Genomic DNA, 20,968 nt, shown 5'->3' with positions numbered 1-20,968 from the left:
TGTTTGTTTGCCTGTGGTAAGACAGTGACTGAAACAGTTTCTCTATCCACACTTCTCGCTGTTGTTATCATTTGAAAAGGAGAACTGTTCATTTGTGTCCACATAATATATTTCGATAGAGAGAAAAACCTGTGCTCATCAGAACAAAACAGAAAAGAGAAGAAAACGGCTTTTCCACAAACAATATTGTACATCACAAGTAGATGTTCCTTACAAAAGTTGTGCACAGAAAGGTGGGAACACATGAACGGATATACATCAAGAGGCTATCCCAGGAGAGGAAAATGTGTAAATTGTAAAGTGTTTGTAGTGGCCTATACCCTAACCCAGGGCGAGAAAGACATTGATGACATTGATGATGGTGATGATTTTTTGTTTTGTTTCCTTAATGGGCCTGGCGGACTCCACGAAGAAATCTCCGAGCAAGAGCGCGAGGCTCTTTTTCGGCTCCATTGTCAATAAGCTTAACGGTGATGATGATGATGATGATGATGATTATGAAACGTAGTGTGTTAAATTCTCGCTAAAAATCAGATAAATGCCAAAAAATAAATAAAAATTAGCAGTTAATTCAAAAATAGAATTCAAACATGCATTTGTTGATTCTATCTACATAGTACATCTTTACGAATAAAGAGAAGAATAATGTCAGTATTTAGAACTACATCATATACGTATACATGCAGGCCTAAGGTTCACTGAATTATCAATGAAGCATAATATAATATGCACTCAAATCTGAAAAACAATTTTCTATTGTTGTTTTATAGTCACACATCAAACGCACTGTAAAAAAAGGTCAGGCACTATCATCGATAGAAAGATCACAAGCCATTCCAAATAAATCGCACGACCATCTAATAATAGAAACAAAATCACACAAACCACACAAGGGTAATATGCAACACAACAAAAATATAATATAATATAACATTAAAAAAACACATCAAAAGAATGTCTTTTTTCAAATAATAAGGCAACAAACGAAACAAAAAAATGAAACAGGTATAATAAAATAGATAAACAAACAAAGCATTGGTTTGAGGTAACGATGAAGCGTAGGGGTGATCAAGCCTTTCACTTTGCCCCAACACCCGCAACCTGGAGAGATCATTTAGTGTGAGCTACCAGCACGTGTAGTATGCGATGGGTGGGCGGTACATCTTGCTAAAGCAACGAGGCAGGTGAAAAAAAGGGAGGGGTACATGACGACGTGTTACTATGCACCACAACACGAGGACAGCTTTGAAAATGTTAATTAAGTAAATAACATTTCCAAGTCGTATTTGGTTTTAGCTTTATTGAAAAAAAAATTATACCAATATACTTATCTCACTCAAATCCCGGAATAGTTATATATTCTAGAATCTAATTAAAATTACCATAACATATCTAGAATCTTATTCAAATTGCCATAACATATCTAGAATCTTATTCAAATTTCATATAGACTTACATGTAATATTATATTCATTAATCTCTTTCAAATTTTATAATATTATTATGTGAAGTGTGCAGACAATATGAGTTAAGTCTTAGATTTTAGCCCTATGGGCACAGAAAGATAATATTATATGAAAATGATAGATTGAGTTTTTTAAAATATACAATATGAAAAGATGAAAGGCATGTTCAACTTGAACAAATATGGCATCAGTTAAAAATCTATTAATTTGATGTGTCTATTTTTGGCCAATGCTTCCATTCGTGATTTCGAGAAGTGACTCATTTTTGTCAGCCCGCCTCACATATATATTTTCAAGAAGTAACGCCCACCCCCCCCCCCACCCTCCCCTGATATGAGATAGAAAACTTACATTCAAAGTTGTCCCCGGACTGAGTTGCACGTTTCCGGAGAGTCCACAAATAGCAGTACAGGTACACCGGTACACAAAACAAATCTATATCTACAGATTGAAAACGGCAACAGAACACAAGGGGTTTGGGGGGGGGGGGGGAGTCGCCAAACCTTCCGCACTGAAGCCTCCGAAGGACGAGAAGGAAGCGCCTGCTTGGCCTTGAGCTGAGGTCAAGTGCTGACCTTGAGAAGAGGTCAAGAGTTGACCTTGTTGGGTTCCCCCAGCCCCAACATTCCCTTTCACACCTCCTCCTCCTCCTCCTTTTCCTCCTCCACCACTACTTTTTTCTCCTTTCCCTCCTCCTCCTCCCTCTCCTCCTCCACCCTCTTCCCCTCCTCCTTTCCGTTTGGACTTTTTCCGAGTTCCGTCGGGTACGTCGTCTGCTACTTCCTCTTCCGGGTCATACGCTGATGGGGAGAAAGGTCAACATCCGGAGATAATCAAAGGCGCACAGAGACCATTAGGCTACACACGGACACTTATACAGCTCCTAAGTTTCAAACTTGGGTCTGTCCCGGGACAGGACTATCGTAGTGCGGTACGACACTGACAGTTCGGTGCCAACCACCAATATAACAATGCCCTTATCACATCCGTAAAACAGTAAGACACACCCTTACGTCCTCCTTGATAATGCTTGATTCCAAACGTATTGACGCTGTCTCTCCTCGGGGGCATATCAAGGAAGTCAATATTTGAACTGATGGGGGAGTATATAGTACTAGGGGCAATATAATATACTTCCTATGTGTCTAGTGCCCAGGCAAAACTGCATCATGCATAGGCCTACTGCTGTAAGATCGTCTGTCAATACGCTACGGGTCATAAATTTTAATAATGCCCTACTAGATACTTGTACCAATGTGTCATTTTGATGATTGTCTGATGAGACGCAAAAGGCCAGAAACAATGTACTACAAAACACACACGCAGGTCATTTTGAAATCTCGGCCTACAAGAGAGATTAGTTGTCTTTTTTTGTACCGGGACAGATCCTTGATTGGCAGATCGCCGAAAAGAAGAGATGCAGAGAGGAGACGGTGAGAAGACCTTGCAACACAGATACCATTCGAAAATTGAAAAGCTACAGTAATACAAATCGGCAACAGTTAAGACTGTTTACAGTAAATCTGCAAAAACTTTCTTCATGCTGTACGCCAACTGTTGTTAGCTCAAGAAAAGCGCAAAAATACAGTATCTGCAGAAAAAAAAAGATTTTTAAAATTTTTAAAAAGCAAAAAATCAGTTCAAAGTGCAGCATTTTTACAAAGCAATGGAAAGAATGAGTGAAATGAAAAAGCTGAGATAAATCTGAAAGAGAATATCGTCACGAGAATCAATTATAACGCAAAAGTGAAATAAAGCTGAAAGAAGATCTGGTTAAGCTTTCTGAGAAAAAAAAGAGAAAATTGTTGTCAGTAGAATCAATTATAATGCAAGGATAAATCAATCACTTTTTGCATTGATAAAGAAACAATAAATTTATGTCTAAAGTTGATGTCTGAGCACACAAATTGAGTACAGCATGCGATATTTCTAAAATGGTAACAGATAAGGAGAAGCAAATACTTTTTAAAAAATTTTAATGTCAAAAGTAAAACAAACAACACTGTGATTAGTTATTAGTTAGTGACTCTAGTAATTTTTATAACATGATCTTCCTATAGTACAAATCTGTTTCATTCATTACAAAATAATCTGAAAGATCAAAGAAATCGTAGCGTCAATTCTGTTACATTTCAACAAACGACAAAATAATATATATGAGCGAAAAATAGATGAGTCCTGTCCGCACAAAAAGAAGCGTGCGGCAAATTCAGGTGTCCGATGTTTTGTGCTCCAGGAAAACGACCAGGCAATTACTTAGACAAGTATCCACCAATCAAAATGTCTAAGTATACAAGTATCCACCAATCAGAGTGTCTTAGACAAGCATCCACCAATCAGAATATCTTAAACATGTAACCACCAATCAGAATGTCAACAGGCAACCACCAATTAAAATGTCTTAGACAAGTGTCCACCAATCAGAATGTCTAAGTATACAAGTATCCACCAATCAGAGTGTCTTAGACAAGCATCCACCAATCAGAATATCTTAAACATGTAACCACCAATCAGAATGTCAACAGGCAACCACCAATTAAAATGTCTTAGACAAGTGTCCACCAATCAGAATGTCTAAGTATACAAGTATCCACCAATCAGAGTGTCTTAGACAAGCATCCACCAATCAGAATATCTTAAACATGTAACCACCAATCAGAATGTCAACAGGCAACCACCAATTAAAATGTCTTAGACAAGTATCCACCAATCAAAATGTCCTAAACTCAAACCACCAATCAGAATCAGAGTGTATTAGACAAGTATCCGCCAATCAGAACATCTTAGACAAGTATCCACCAATCAGAATGTCTTAGACAACTGTCCACCAATCAGATTGTCACAAATATCCACCAATCAGAAAGTCACAGACCAATCAGAATATCTTAGACAAATGTCCACCAATCAGTATGTCACAAATATCCACCAATCAGAACGTCTTAGACAACTGTCCACCAATCAGAATGTCACAAGTATCCACCAATCAGAATGTCTTGGACAACTGTCCACCAATGTCACAAATATCCACCAATCAGAAAGTTTTAGACCAATCAGAACGTCTTAGCCAACTGTCCACCAATCAGAATGTCACAAATATCCACCAATCAGATTATCTTGGATAACTGTCCACCAATCAGAATGTCTAAAACAAGTGACTACCAATCAGAAAAACAGTTCAATATGTCTCAGAAATAAGTGAACCAGTGCGGTGTGGTCCGAATCAATACTGCCAAAAGAGCTCTCACCATCATAGTATGGGCCTCTAGATCAAGGCACACTAGAGCAGAGAAGCTCAAAAAAGAAATGTGTCACAACGCTGTGGAATCTGGCGCTCGTCAATTTTTGGGCATGTAGAGTTAATGGTGTCAGCTTAAATCTTTTTAATTTGCCTTGTTTTGGGTGGGAAAAGTACCAATCTACCTTGGAAAGAAGTCTAGATATTCGCCATTGAAGGATGTGAGGGTCGCCTGGTTTCCGAGGTAAAATTAACGAGAAAATGGCCACCAAAGTTCGATGACTTCCAAAGCTTCAGAGGCCTTGAAAACTGGAAATCTGCATTTTTTGTTCCTTTAATCAGCGTTTTTCAGTAAAACCCACAAGGAAATGTGTTTTTAAATGGACATAAAAGGTTGTGAGCCAAAACCCAAAATTCGAGAAAAATTGTGCTACTGGTGGAAAAATGCCTTTTTCTATTTCATTATTTTGACGAGCGCCTGATTTCACCACACTGCCTCACAAATAGCATTGCAGTGACAGAGACAGTTTACTACAATTTGAAAAGATTTATTACATCATTATTATAAAATTACTGTATATCCAAGAAAATCGCTGTGAACATTCAACCAATCTTACCCTAAGAGTAAAAATAGTCTTTTTTAAAACCCTTTTTTTCAGTTGGAAAAGAAAAGAAAGTTTATCAGATTTGGGAATAAGCTTAATGATATGCATTATTTGATGGTCACCACAGAGCAAGATGAAAGAAAAGTTAACGCTTTTGTTAGTGTCATCGTAAAAAAAAAGCCCTCCATCCTTTGCTTTACTCGCAGAGGTTTGAATTTATAAATCAGATGTTTCATGAGCAAATAAAGCCTACAAAAGGTAAAGATGTAAATTTTTCTTTTTAAAAATAACGACAAATTAATAGATTTCAGGCTACCAAGCAACGAATTATTTGCTTTTTGTATTCTAAAAGATCATAAAAGAAGATGAAGGAAAAGAAAATATATATATAAAAATTATAAAGTATACAAAGCGACTTGAAGGATAATATACTTCAATTTAAAAAAAGGGGGAAAAATTTAATCTAGCAAGCATTGATAAAAAAAATCTAACAAATTATACGCATTTTCTACTTAATTTTTTTTTAAAACAAAGAAAACCAATACCATAAAGTATACAAAGCGGCTTGAAGGATGACGCACTTCACTCCCAAGCCAAAAATGCGGAGCGGAAAATAATTGTATGTTGATAAACTGAAAGCAAGCTGCAAACCTTCCGAGCCGAAACTTCCCCGAGAGGCATTGGGAGGAAGGGGGAGAAAACTCTGAGCCGACCCAAAGCGAGACTTCCCCGACTGCAGCATGACGGAGCTCATGCGAGAGACAGAGACAGGGCCCGGGACCGTCAGCCAAGCGCTTGTGGTTGCGGTAGAAGAAGAGGGGTTCAACTTCTCTCCATCTTTGACCTTTCGCGAAGATTTCTTTTTTTCTTCTCTCGCACTGGTGCTGGCTTCGCTCCCTCCTTCCGTGTCTTCTGTTTGCGCAAGATTCGAATCATCACTTTCTCTCACTCTTTTACTCTTTATCTGCTTCTCTTTGTTGGGTGTTGCGCCCGACCTCTGATCCCCCTCTCTCTCAGGGTTTGGGGTCTCCCCGAGTCGGTCTTCTGTCTCATTCTGCTCGTGACCCATTCGTGCTGATGAAATACAGTGGAGTCCACTTAAAACGAACACAGTTAATCCAAAAAGCAGGCCTTAACCAAAAGAAATGTAAAAATATTTGACCCCCCCCCCCCCATTTGGCAAGTTCTCTAATCCGAAAACTCTGCCAAACCGAAAAAAATCCGGCGATCCCTCAGACTCCGGTTTAAGGGGACTCCACCGAACGTAATGTTCACATAAATGTTGACGCACAAGCCTGCAGACATGGTTTACCTTGACTTTTCGTTCAAGGCAGCCATAATGAGAACTACAAACCAAACAATGAGAAAGGAACACATCGTGCAAAGCAAGAAATGAGTTATGGTAACACATTTTTAAAAATTAAGTCTGTATGTACCGGTACATAAAAGCACCTGCAACAAAGCATGCAACCGAACAACGAGACAGCATTATGTAGATATATATATTACGTGGTCACATGATATTTGAAAAAATAATGATGTCCCCATCATAAAAGTACACACGTAAAAAAAGAGACGGTGAATAAGATATAACGTAGTCTGCTCTTGTAGACTGCGGGTAATTTGGAGCTGTGATGGGAAAAGAACAAAGTTAATAAGGTTCAAAAGCCTTCAATAGCTACATGTAAGTATATATGCGTCACGACACAGAGGAATCCGGCCTTCGTTAATTTTTGGGCAAATGGAGTGATTTGTATAATCAGAGGGTCCGACTGCATTTCACGTTATAACTCTTGTACTTCTGAGCTGTAACTGTAACAGGAAAAGACCAACGTTATTAATTAACACAATCGAACCAGCTCTAACGATCACCAGTATCAGACAATCACTGTACAAACAGCCACTTTCTATAGTCTCTACTGCGTTTTTCTTACATATATAATAACACTGTGTAATATGTACACCTGTCTAAGACGATCCTTTTTCTCCTCGACAATGAATGACTGCCTTTAACAATGTCGACTGTATTTATACGCATATTTACAATCATATTTGAAAATGAACTATCTCCAGTACTATATATAATTAGATTAGCTGAAACAGATTCGAAGAATTTCTTCTTGATCATTCTGTATTTTCAAAACAGCGCAGGGAATGTGCTGGGCTGAAGCAAGTTGTAGAAGAAAGCCTATTCCTCTTTATTCAAAATTGTCAATCGTAATTCAACCTTTCCATTATAGCCAATTTCAAACCAGATAAAAACATTGGAACCTTATGATACAAAAAGCAAAAACATGTTACCTCACTCAATAAACAAATCACGTCACACTTATTAAGTTAAAGAGTCCATAATATTTCATAATAACCCAAAACAATCGTAACCCCATACAGTACACAACTAAAAATGTATTAAACACTTTTATTGTGATAAATAATCATATCTGAAAGGAGTGGTGAACAACATTAAAGATTAATACAATACTTTTTTTAAAAAGTAGATCTAATGTAAATTTACAACAAGGGGTGAACCACATCAAACATGCATTGTGAAACGAACTTGCCAATCTTTCACTGACAAAATCCACAGTAGACATGGGTGTTCAAAGTCCACGCTAGACATGTTCTGAAGATCACTCAAGATTTACTGGTGTTAGAATCATATACAACAAAAGTGCAAGATATGTAGTGCAAACAAACGCAAAAAATTCAAAGAGGCTCCCCACAATTCAAATTGAAAAAAAAATGGGTATTTATTATTTCCTTACTAAGTTTCTTTTTAAATTTAAAGAAAATAAAAAAATAACCACACACACACACACACACACAAACCAAACAAACACACGACAAACCGTTTTTGTTTTTTCTTTTCCTCCCTTTTTGATTAAGGTTCCTTTCTGAAAGCCTGTGACAAACTTTTTTTTTCCCTCAAAGTTCTTATCTAAAAACAATCAAAAACACACAAAAGCTGTTTTCTCTTTTTTTTGCCGAAACTACCATACTTTTTTTAAAGCTCATGCCAAACACTTACTTTTTTTAAGAGGGGTGGTGGGGCAAATTTCTTATATATATAAAAACAAAAGAAAACACGTTAAACCGGTTTGATTTCTACTTGGTCTAAATCTCTTTAAAATACCTTTAAAAAACAACAAAACAAAACAAAAACAGGCAAAAAACCTTTGCATGCAGGCACAACAACCCAAACACGACAGGGAGGGGGGAGACCTCTAGTGACAAACAACGTGCTGTGATGTACCACAACAAGAGAGGATAATAAACTCTCTTTGAGCACACCAAAGATTGTGCCGGAAAGCACCGGAGGGCCTACCCATGTCCTTAAACATCATGGCGCCCCCTGGTTGCGATTTGGGGCCCCTGGAGGCAGCCCCGCCTTGCGTGCCCGTCCCAGCGGCTGTGTCAGAAGTCACAGAACGATGGTCAGTTACAATGTCATAGAACGATGGTCAGTTACAATGTCAGATAGAACGTAGGTCAGTTACAATGTCATAGAACGTTGGTCAGTTACAATGTCATAGAAAGTTGGTCAGTTACAATGTCATAGAACGTTGGTCAGTTACAATGTCATAGAATGTACGTTGGTCAGTTACAATGTCATAGAACGATGGTCAGTTACAATGTCATAGAACGTTGGTCAGTTACAATGTCACAGAACGTTGGTCAGTTACAATGTCAGAGAACGTTGGTCAGTTACAATGTCATAGAACGATGGTCAGTTACAATGTCATAGAACGTTGGTCAGTTACAATGTCACAGAACGTTGGTCAGTTACAATGTCAGAGAACGTTGGTCAGTTACAATGTCGTGGCGGAGAGGAAGTAAATCAACTTTGAGGCTGTTCACAGTAATGTAGCTTATGGAGAGTCGATGTGATAACTGACACACATTTTGTCAGAAACAGCAGGGTACTGAACATGAACAATTATATATAAATAATTATACATGACATAACAGAGCATTACAAACATGGTTATATATATAACAATAATATCATCGTTTGTGGGGGTCATTTTGAAGTAACTATTATCTCAGACGCCGATAAATGATGATTTCCTCCCATTCAAATCTCTCACCAGTTTCCATGACTATGCTGAGCACAGTGATAACACAAAACATGGTGTCGGTGGCCTAGTGGTTAGGCTGTCGGACTCGCAACCCTAAGGTCGTGGGTTCGAATCCCGTCAGGGACCCGACGTTGTGTCCTTGGGAAAGGCACTTTACACGAATTTTCCTCACTTCACCCAGGTGGGAATGGGTACCCGGCTATAGACAGCGAAAGATCTTGTCAGTTTGTTAGTGTTTAGGCGCTTAATCAGCTGCTTGCACTGTATGCTTCATGGGAAGCTGAGAATGTTTCAGAGTGTTCTATGGTCTGCTGGGGTAATAATATAGTGTAGAGCGCATAGAGCCTGCTGTTGAGCGGGGATATGCGCTATACAAATGCTATTTATTATTATTATTATTATAAGGAGAATCTAAAGAGAGAAATTTCAGGAACACTTAAGTTCACAGTAGCCTATGCTTTATGCATCATAACCTTTCCAAATCAGACAGTCGCTGGTTCCGTCCTCAAATAGATGAGAAAATTTACAGAAAGTTCAGCGTAACATGCACATTGGATAAACTGAAAACGATTCAAGACTGAAGACCCACATGATTTCATTCATACCTATAGGACCTACTAGGATTGACTAGCGCAGCTCAGCTCAGCCAACTGTGGGTGGGTGGGTGGTGGGTACTCTGGTGTGATTTGCTCCTTTTTAAAAATATTAAACATCCATTGTCCTTATCTCTACTCCCCCTTTTCTTTGCATGTTACAATTCTCTTAGTAATACCCTCCAACATTCGGCACTTATATTACCTATTTGAGTGGCAAGTGACCTAAAATATATATATATTAAAACTAAAACTAAACTCGCACAAACACTTTGTATAAAGTAAAAGAAGGTAAAATAGGCTTAACATACAGTGATGAAATGAACATTTTGACAGCATACAAAAAAGCCACAAAAAAGTTAACATTTCGTTCATTATACTTTGATGCAGTGGGATTTGGAGGTTGGCATCTCTCCGATTTCCATTAAAAAAATATCACATCTTTATCGTACAGCTTTAATTAAATATATTTCAACATAATAATAATATGCGAAAACATACAATCGAACATGTCACAAAAGCGAAAGTGTAGCAGCAAACTAGTGACAACTCAACATGGTATCAAGTCAGGCAAGTGAAGCAGGTGATTCAAAATTCCAGCTGGAGAGAAAGAGGTCATTCATGCACATTTGTGTCTGTATATATAAATATGTATGTTTGAATTTACATGTATATAATATAAGAGTTTTGTCAGTCCTACAAACAGTCAGTCATGCAGAAACGACATGTTATTCACAGACGTAGAGAGAGTTCAGCAATGCTGTAGAAATCAGCAGATACTTTTTATCATCCAGCAGTCAATAAAAGTACAGTTTGGGATTATTTTTTTTTAACCACCATATCTGCACTCCGCCTCCAAATGAAGAATGTAATGAATTATAAGACATAAATTAATAACTGTAAATGTAGGGCCTATATAATTTCAAGAATTAGAAAAGGGGGACAACAAAAATCAAACCATAACAAAAGCCAAAAGAAAAGTTACGAAGTTAATCTCAAGAAAAAAAAAAAAAGTCAAATCATTAACGACTCCCTGCCGTCCCAACCTCACGAAAGATGGAAAAATATCAAAATTGGTTTGAACATGACTGACAGAACTTTCATTATTTGTAACTGAAGCGTGCTGTAGATTGCTTGAAATTGAAAGGGGAAACAACTTTGAAACCCAGAACGAGCATGTGATCAAGAGCTACAAATCTTGAGGTGCTCAGCAGACGTGATCAAACTACAAAAAGCGAGTGACTTTCTCAACAACAAAAAACCCAACAAAAAACACAAAAATGACGTCTTATGAATGAAGCAGAACAGGGTATTCAAAATGAGCTTGTGACGTGGTAGCAGTGACAGTATTTATAGATCTCTGGTGTGCAGATGGCATCGTAACAAGACTTGTATATCTTTTGGCAAGCGGCAGTCTACACTGTTGCAAAATTATTTAAAAGTGTTTGTGAGGAAGTGGTCAACATTTTGTCCTGCAATGATGACTCATGAGGGACAAAGTAGACCAAAGCGTGCCAGAAAATGCTGGTTGCAGCTTAGAGAGCTCAAGGAAATGATCAATTGATATTCTGCATTCTCATGCGTGTCTCCGAAGGGATTGCGTGAGTACCTCTGCATGTATGTCATTCTTTCATGTGAGAAAATTGGAAAAACATGCATCACACAGATTCTTTTTTAAAAGCTAGAAACTTGAAAAAAAACAAAAAACAGGTTAACTACGATAATACTGGAAATATTCCAGATGAAAATACATATTTAGGAGCCAGAATAGGATAGTGAATTCATTTTGAAAAATAATAAAACCCAGTCCCTCTTTGTTTAAACTTAAAGTACCCTGATTTCCAATTGTGAACAGGAAATAATAAAGAAAACAATGTACTAACAATACCAAAATAAACATCTGAGAAAAATGGCTAAAAAAATTTTTTTTAACAGAAAAAAAAATAATATAGAAAGGAGAGAGAACCCAGGTCAGAAAGATAAAGAGAAATTTTTGTTAACATTTTTTTAGCCAGCATCATGCAAACGAGCCCTCCTCAATGCTTGATAATAATAGAAAAGGCCAAAATCAAAAGGGAAATTCATGCAAGAGAAAAGTGTGAGAAAACATTGTTACCTGCAGCTGTTTGGGGGAGACCAAGAGCACAAAGAACAACCGGTTACAACAACAAAGGGACCCAGTCAGGCGGGACAAATTTGTCAGCTCACAAAGTTAAACGTCAAACTCATTATATCACAACATTGATTTCAAATAACTACTCCTAGACTACTGTGAAAACTATATTACATCAAAAACTTATTTTTTTACCAGATTTGAAAGAAAGACCCAAAAAAAATTTTAAAAATAAAAAAACACAAAAAGTATTCATAAACATTGGTCATTTTAAAATGTAATTCCTAATCGGTAATTTCAAGCTACAGGTGGCCACTACAGGTCAAGGTTGCTACTACTTCCATTATTATATCATCATTTAATCAACACTTAAACCAAAAAGTAACGGAAACCAGACACTAAACGTTTTGTAGCAAAACACAGTTTCTATAAGAGCCAACATTGACAAACATTGATTAGGCCTATGTTCAAACGAAATTTACGCAGACGTGAAATAACAACACATTTCAGAAATATACTGCTTGGTATGGTTGGCGGACTAGATCCTTGAGCATCTTCTTGTTATTTCCAAAGATTTTAGAGAAGCAGATGACTAAAACTAGTGAACAGAATACTCTACAAACAGACATTGATGATACGTGAACGGAATAATCTATAAACTCACATTGGTAAAACGCAGCTTGGAGGCCGCTGGCTTCCTGCTGTCGTCTCTGCAACTCTCTCTCTCGCATTCTGATAGCAGAAAAATAGCAAGATGACGATCATAATAATATTAACATAATTGCATTCATATAGCGCTTATATCCATGCTATACAGCATGCATACTCTATGCACTTTACAGTTATTACATGTATTACTTCAGATGACTCTAGAAGAATGCTCAGAAAAAATCTCATGTAACAGTTTTAAGGATGACAGCAAAGCAAAAACATCAGCAACTAAACAAAGTCTCATTCATCTGCCAGCTGTTCAAATATATGCTTTGGCCAGAAAGCAAAACTGTTTCATTTTTTAAAACAATTGTAGGCTACCTACATTATTCATACATTTTTCCGTATCATTTTCCCATCATTCAAAATTTGAATTTTGACAAAGTACGCCTACTTCTCAAGCACATAAAACCAATACCACAGATTAAGAAACTGCAACGATAAAAATAAAAATAATAATTTTGCGCATAGTACATTTAACAGCTGGCCAACAATATTCTTTAAAGTTAAGATAATATTGTGATGTCTTGTAATCTCCCCCCCCTTCCCCCCCCCCCCACCAAATGGTTCACACAGCTTCTTGTGACCTCATTTTGCCAACCATTCAAAGGTACATACTGAGAAGGGTGAAATAAGCAAACTATGTCATCCATTTGGGAGAAATTGTCCACATACTATATACACAAAACTACTATCAAATGTACCTCTGCACAGCCTGCTCCTTGGCCATCTTCCGAGCCTGTTTGCTGCCGTGGTGACCGTGAACTTTGATGCTGATCTTCTCGTTTTTCTTGGCCACGTCTTCCTCAAGTCTGGAACAGAACAAGCATGTTGTTGAGACTACTACTACACACGTGTCAAGACAGCACAGATCAACACAACACAGGTGTCATAATGACATGTGTCAAGACAGTTTCCTGCTTTATTGACAAAATCTGGGAGCGATTGGTGGGTGTTCTGGTGTGGTTAGTTCCTTCTATCCTCTCAAACATTTATCGTTCCTTTAGTAACACCTTTAATAATGATAATAATAATTGCATTTATATAGCGCATATCCATGCTCAAGAGCTTGCTCTATGCGCTTTACAACTATTATTACCCCAGCAGACCCTCTGAGAACACTCAGAAACATTCTCAGCTTCCGCGGAAGCATACAGTGCAAGCTGCTGATTTCACGCGCTCAAACACTATAAAACTGACAAGATCTTTCACTGTCTATAGCTGGGTACCCATTTCCACCTGGGTGAAGTGAGGAAAATTTGTGCAAAGTGCCTTTCCCAAGGACACAACGTCGGGCCCCTGACGGGATTCGAACCCACAACCTTATGGTTGCGAGTCCGAGAGCCAAACCACTAGGCCACTGACGCCACTTTGGCACTTTTCTGACCTTTTTATGTTAGGAGTGCCTAAAACTCTAACTAAAACAACCCCCCCCCCCCCGGAAAAAATTTAATTTACTCGATCAAAAAGCAAGAATTTAAAGTATAACTATTACATCCCATTACTTGTAAGTGGTGGTCATTGCAAAAAAATCCCTAAATTTATATATAAAGTAAAGTAAAGTTGTATCCGGATCCGATCAGGACACTGGGGATTGCTTTGTTAGTGAGACAACTTCCGGGGCCTTCAGCATATTTAATTATTTATATACTATACTCAATCACAAAGCAAAAATTCAAAGTGTAATTAAACAATCCGCTGACCTGTTGGCGGTGGTCATGGCAAACTCGACAAACTCCCGGTAGTCCTCACAGCAGTACAAGGACTCTGGTGGCTGCGACAGTTGCTGCTCCAGGCTGGGGAACGGCTTGATATCCACACCTGGGGGGGCGGAGAAGATATGTGGTAAAATAGTTGGGATATTTGTTGAGGAAAACATGGGTTTGATTCTCAGTTGAGGTAGTGAATCTAACAAACACGTCTTTCTTATTGGTGGTGCAGTGCGGTTTTGTGAAAAAAAAACTTACAATGTCTCTGCTGCTATGGAGATATGAGTCAAATCTTTGATAACAAATATCTCAGTAGTTTGCCTCAGACAGCAGTGTAGTACTCCAACATTGAACTGCTATTTATTCAGCTAAATATCAATGGATTCACTGAAATTGGTGTCAAACAAAAAGGAATTTGGTTTTCCTTTTTCAGCTGTACCATCATCATCAAGTGCAATACCTGCGGCAGACATCGGCAATCATGGTTCTCCATTTATTCTGCTCTTAAAAAAGCTACTTTACCCTGATCTTTCCCCGTCATCCATCGGTTTAAGTTCTCCAAGTAGGCTGCTCTGGGCCTACCTCTGCCTCATTTGCCTTCAATTTTGCCACCAAGAGCAAGGCTGTATTGGATTTTCCCGGATTGTTTTTTTATCAGCGAGAAGCTCACGTACGTGGGTTACTTCAAGTACAACCTCATTTGATTTCTTCAACTGTACCAAAAACCCAAATTATGAAATGTGTGCCCAGTGGGCCAAACCGTTACATCTCATCACAGCTATAGACCTTGTGGGGGTCAAAAATGAGAGTTGTTAGTGATAAAAATAACTTGCCCGTCAGAGTCTGACCACGACCAATACATATGATGAGGAGAACATTTCTCAGGTGAAATAGAACAATTGGAAGAAATAAAGGTTAAGATGACTCGAGGCCTCTGCTATGGCCAATAAGATCAATTCTGGCAGAGAAAATTTTGCTTATTCTGAACACTGAACACTTTGCCATCACAAGGCTCATATAGCGATCCCCCTGGTTTTATGCACCCTGTATAATTTAGCAAAGTTTGGATCATTTTTTGCATTATTTCTGATTTTTTCCCCCTTTATCTTTCTTTGCTAAAATTAACAGAATCCCATAATTTCACATTTTTGGGCTCAGTTTGCATAATTTCAGAATTTTTCTTGAATGAAACGACGGGGACAGATATAGTAAAGACCCTTGCCATCAATCAAAGGCAGAGGTATTTGGGGACAAATCCAAAGAAACTGGGTGGCTGTCCGGCGAGATGTGACGGCAAATCCAAAGAAACTGGGTGGCTGTCCGGCGAGATGTGACGGCAAATCCAAAGAAACTGGGTGGCTGTCCGGCGAGATGTGACGGCAAATCCAAAGAAACTGGGTGGCTGTCCGGCGAGATGTGACGGCAAGGTGTTAAATGCTCCACTTCTACTTGTGGATGTGTGCAGCTTGCAGGCGTCTCTCTCGTTTTCAGTATTTCTTTAAACTCGTGAAGCCTAATTTGATTTGCAGCCCACTGTGACTGCTGCTCTCCAGCTGGGTCTGTCGGGGAGCTGGGCTCTTCCATTCAAAGTGCTAATGTTGAAGTCCTTCGGAGACATTTTCAGGGTGTCTTTATAGTACTTTTTTAGTGTGCCGACGTTACACTTCCTTGAAAACAGTTCAGAATAGAATACTGTAATGGTGCTCATATGACCTTATGCAGTTGCGAGCGCCGTAAAACCCTGTACTATAAAAAAATAATTTTTAATTTAAAAAAAGAATACTGTTCGTTGCTACGTACCGCAAAATTCACATGGTCCACTAAACATCCCCGCCATGTTGCCGTCCTGGTCAAGGACGTAGTCTGTGGAGTCAATTTGTCGGTACTCGTCGTCCATGGAGGAGCTGGTCCTGTCTGTTTCTTTCTCCATTCTGTCAGACTCACGGATGTACTGGGGGGGACAGACGGGGCATGGGGTTATAAGCTCTGTGTTAGCATGTGTGACCAGTAGGCGAGAGAGGGGGGAGGGGGTTGAGGAGGAGTGAAATAGAGAGAGAGGGGGATGAAAGAGAGGGGGAGAGAGAGTGGGAGAAAGAGGCACAGGAAGCTGGGGAAGAAAGAGAGGGGGAGAGAGAGTGTGTGTAAGAGAGAGGGAGGGGGGGGGGAGAGTGAGAAAGAGATATATAGGGAGAGAGAAGGGAGATGGGTTTGAGAGGGAGTGAAAGAGTGAGCAAAAAAAGAGAGGAAAAGAGAGATGAGGGGGGAATGGGGAGAGGTGGGAGTGAAGAGAGAGAGAAGGGGTGGGAAAATAGGAAGAGAGGAAGAAGGGGGGGGGGGGGGGAATGGGAGTAGACAAGCAGACTGATTGACATTAGAAGACAAACAGGCATAGAGATGAATAGACAGATTCACACAGATAGACAGTAACAGACCCTAATAGATAGACAGACAGGGGATTTTAGTTTTAGTAAGAATTTCCAAGCACTTGTAACACAATCAGGTCAAACGAGTGTCAAAGATTAAAGGCACTACAACCAGAGAGTTACATACAAAGAAAAGAAGGAGGCGAGATAAGGATGATAGTTGTTGGATAGGAAAGAAGGAGCAAACCACACCAAAGCACTCGCCAATTGCCCATAAACAGGGGATGTAAAGCATTTGCCTTCGTAATCAAGAGCTGGCAAAGATAGGAATAGAAGAACTAAAACAAAGTAGTAAGTTTACCTCAATATATCCATATGCCAGTCTTCACAAACGATATTGATAACACATTTCAAAGGTAAAATACTTCAACATGTTGTTATCGATCCAGACCTCACCGTATAACGTGTTACATTATCTCAACCAACATTCTTGCACATATGTGAGGCAGCGTGGTGGAATCAGGCTCTCATCAAAATAATCAAAGTGTAGAAACTTGCATTTTTCCGCAGGTTAGTGAATTTTTATAAAATTTTTCTTTTTTGGCTCAACACCTTTCGTGCCCTTTAAAGAACCCATTTCTGTGTGGATTTTTATTAAAAACGTTGATTAAAGGCACCAAAAAAATGTTAATCTTCAGTTACCAAGAACTCTTAAGCTAAAGAAATAACTAATCTTTGGCGGCCATTTTCTCACTAATTTTACCTCTGAAAACAGGTGACCTCCGCCTCCTTCATTCGCAAATATCTCGACTTGTATTCAAGATAAAGGGATATTTTTTTCATCCAAATAAAGACAAGAAAACAAGCTTTAAGATGATACCAATAACTCTACATGCTCAAAAATTGACGAGAGCCTGATTCCACCACGTTGCCTCACATATATATCCATATGCCAGTCCTCACAAACGATATTGATAACATGTTTCAAATGTAAAAAACTTCAACATGTTGTTGTTATTGATCCAGACCTCACCCTGTAACGTGTTATATTATTTCAACCAGCATTCTTGCACATACGTGATAACATCATCACCTACATATCATATGTGAGATATCCCCTGATAAAAATAATGATAATAATAACAATAATGATAATAATAATAATAATAATAATAAATAGCATTTGTATTGCGCATACCCCCGCTCAACAGCAAGCTGTATGCGCTTTACACTATATTATTACCCAAGCATACCATAGAACACCCAGAAACATTCTCAGCTTCCGGGGAAGCATACAGTGCAAGCAGCTGATTAAGAGCTCAAACAGTAACAATCTAATCCATTAATCATTCGAATAATGCGTCCCTTTATCAAACCACACACAACCTGATAAGATAACAGGCAATACAGGAAAGGACATGTACATACCAAAGTCTAGGAGCAACAACAACAAAAAAAACACCAACTCAAAACAAACAAGGCAAAGCCGAGATAGTACAGTGTGACTTGAGACACGTACGGGTTGTTTCCCTGTATAATATTGTTGTTGTTGTTGTTGTTATGCTTTTTGATTCTTTCACGAGATGAGGATTGTGACAAAGTAGCTTCTGAAGCTACAAGGGATTGTGGTCCTTGGGATAAGTATCTTCTGTCTCAGACAGTTATGATGTGATGACTTGGATTATTGTCATGTGATGACTTGGATTATGGGATGACTTGGATTATTGTCATGTGATGACTTGGATTATGGGATGACTTGGATTATGTAATGTGATGACTTGGGATTATTGTCATGTGATGACAGGGATTATTGTCATGTGAGGACTCGGATTATTGTCATGTGATGACTGGGATTATGTGATGACTTGGATTATGTGATGACTTGGAATATTGTAATGTGATCACTTGGATTATTGTCATGTGATGACTTGGATTATCGTGATGTGACAAAACTAACAATTATGAACTGACAGCGAAAGGATAATCCCTCTGACTTCATGATAGACTTTGAGAGCCTTAGGGTGCTGACGCCACGGTAAGTTTACCGACTTTCTTTTTCTCTGCGTTGTTATGCAGTCAACCCTGCTCCAATTTCCACCTGTTCAAGACAACTACCTGCACAAACGGCCAATCCCCACTTCCTCCACTTGCATATTTTCTCACATTATAATGTCACAGCAGCCATAAACTGACAAGAAGCTTTATTTTCTCCAGAGCAGTTTCGAGAAAAAGAGGTTTTTAGTCAACATAATAATTAAAAAATAGAGTCATTCCGAAAGTTGAATTCTAATTTATTCAAAAACTATTCACAGTTTCAGTTTGATTTTTTCAAACAAGTTGGGTAACTGATCAGGCTTTCAATTTAGCTAACACAAAATTTTGGCGCCAAAACGAAAAAAGGAGTTTCGTCAGCTTACCTTAGATTGTCCAAGATGTCTAACTGTACAAATAACCACTTCCTACTCCCCTCTTGAATTTTTTAAAACATTTTAATAACACTGCCCAAGACAACCACCTGCCTAAGACAACCACTTTTCTCCGTGGCAAAGGGTGGCTGTCTTGGACAATTTGGAAAGTATAGTTCACGATGATGTTCAATGTGTTCTAGATATCTGCATTTGGAAAACTTGCCTAAACGTTTTTTAATAACCGAGAAAGTTTTTTTATTTGTAACATAACATACGCAGGCAATTTCCTGTTTTTGTGTACCAGCCCCCAGTAAGTGGAAGAGAAACAGAGGACATTTGAGGAACAATTTAAAAAGCGCTGTCCATTATACACAAGCGCTGTTCATTATACACAAGCACTGTTCATTATACACAAGCGCTGTTCATTATACACAAGCGCTGTTCATTATACACAAGCGCTGTTCATTATACATACACAAGCTCAAAAAGTGCAGAAAAACCCTTTAATTGATAACAATTGTAAATAAACAACTGCTTCTTTCAAAAGGACCAAATTACTGTAACCTCATTCCCTATCAAACCAAAAACTACCACTGGACCACGGAGTTTCAATTATAACCGACTTATGATACCATGCAATTTTTCCTTAAACACTTACCAGATAACAAGATAACGAAAGAAATAACTTGTTAAACAGCATAATGGAATATAGCTAGTTTCTGTAACCTACTTTTTAAACCCTGCAATTTCTCCGCGAACACTTTTTATCAGATAACAAAAGAAAAAAAGAAAGAAATAGAGTGTAGACGACATAATAGAATACCTTTAATATCTGAGGGGGGCCGATGCTGGGAAGATGGTGTTTGTGGACTCGTGGTTTCTTCGGGGAGTCGTCTTCTGAACTCTGGGAAATAAAATCGCTGTTCTAAAAACTTTTCTGTTATCTTTTAGTTTTAGTAAGATTTTACAGCACCCGCAACTACATAAGGTCATATGAGCGCCAAGAGGTGGATGTCAACAGAGAAGTCTTTACAGGGAATCAGGCTTACTCTGCTCACCTCTCTAGCTTGAACAGCACAAAGTCTGCTTCAACTATCAAGGCACCCCAGAAATAGCAGTTCAAAAGAGATTGACAAAAATACAAAAGAAGTAGAGGAAAATGACAATAGTAAGGATGAGGAAAGAAAAAGCAGCAGTTCCTCCTATGTTGTTCCGGCACAGTATGACCATGACATTATTAAATCAACCCTTTTACAATTCTACTCTGCATTAGAGCATGTTAACATCCCCCCTTTGGGTATGGCCAAAAGACACTTCAGTCAGTAGCCTTGCCCTGGGGGGGTTCTGTTATCACTTCTCCACAGAAGTTGCAAACTCAAAATAACAACTGACAAAATAGAACTGATTTCGATGGGAGGAAAGTTGTCTTTGTCACAGAATTCACGCAAACAGACTGGAAATGGAAAGACAATGTAGAGAAAGTATATGCACACTCTCATAAACTACATTTGAAACCACAATACATGATGAACATGATGAACATGAATTCTCATTATTACTGCTTGGTTTGATTTGAGAAAAGAGAAACGCATCAACTACACAATATCTGTGACTGAATGCTAGGAAAAGCAAGACAGACAGACAGACAGACAGACAGACAGACAGACAGACAGACAGACAGACAGA

At 38.6% G+C, this 20,968-nt stretch overlaps 1 protein-coding gene across 1 annotated transcript in view; it reads right to left on the bottom strand.

Moving 5' to 3' along the window:
* The window catches only part of LOC101855743 (glutamate-rich protein 6), a gene marked incomplete in the record, with an annotated part of 45,015 nt that overhangs the window by 8,134 nt on the left and 15,913 nt on the right, over positions 1–20,968 (bottom strand). Inside the window, 8 exon segments of the mRNA XM_035971842.1 lie at positions 1,970–2,266; positions 8,632–8,715; positions 12,095–12,100; positions 12,756–12,823; positions 13,507–13,614; positions 14,506–14,623; positions 16,312–16,462; positions 20,106–20,186. Of these exon segments, the coding sequence (XP_035827735.1) occupies positions 1,970–2,266; positions 8,632–8,715; positions 12,095–12,100; positions 12,756–12,823; positions 13,507–13,614; positions 14,506–14,623; positions 16,312–16,462; positions 20,106–20,186 (913 nt within the window).

This window comes from Aplysia californica, unplaced genomic scaffold (assembly GCF_000002075.1).
Source record: "Aplysia californica isolate F4 #8 unplaced genomic scaffold, AplCal3.0 scaffold00519, whole genome shotgun sequence".
Lineage (NCBI taxonomy): Eukaryota > Metazoa > Mollusca > Gastropoda > Aplysiida > Aplysiidae > Aplysia > Aplysia californica.
The sequence above is the reverse complement of the archived record's forward strand: the minus strand, read 5'-3'. Positions and strand labels throughout refer to the sequence as shown.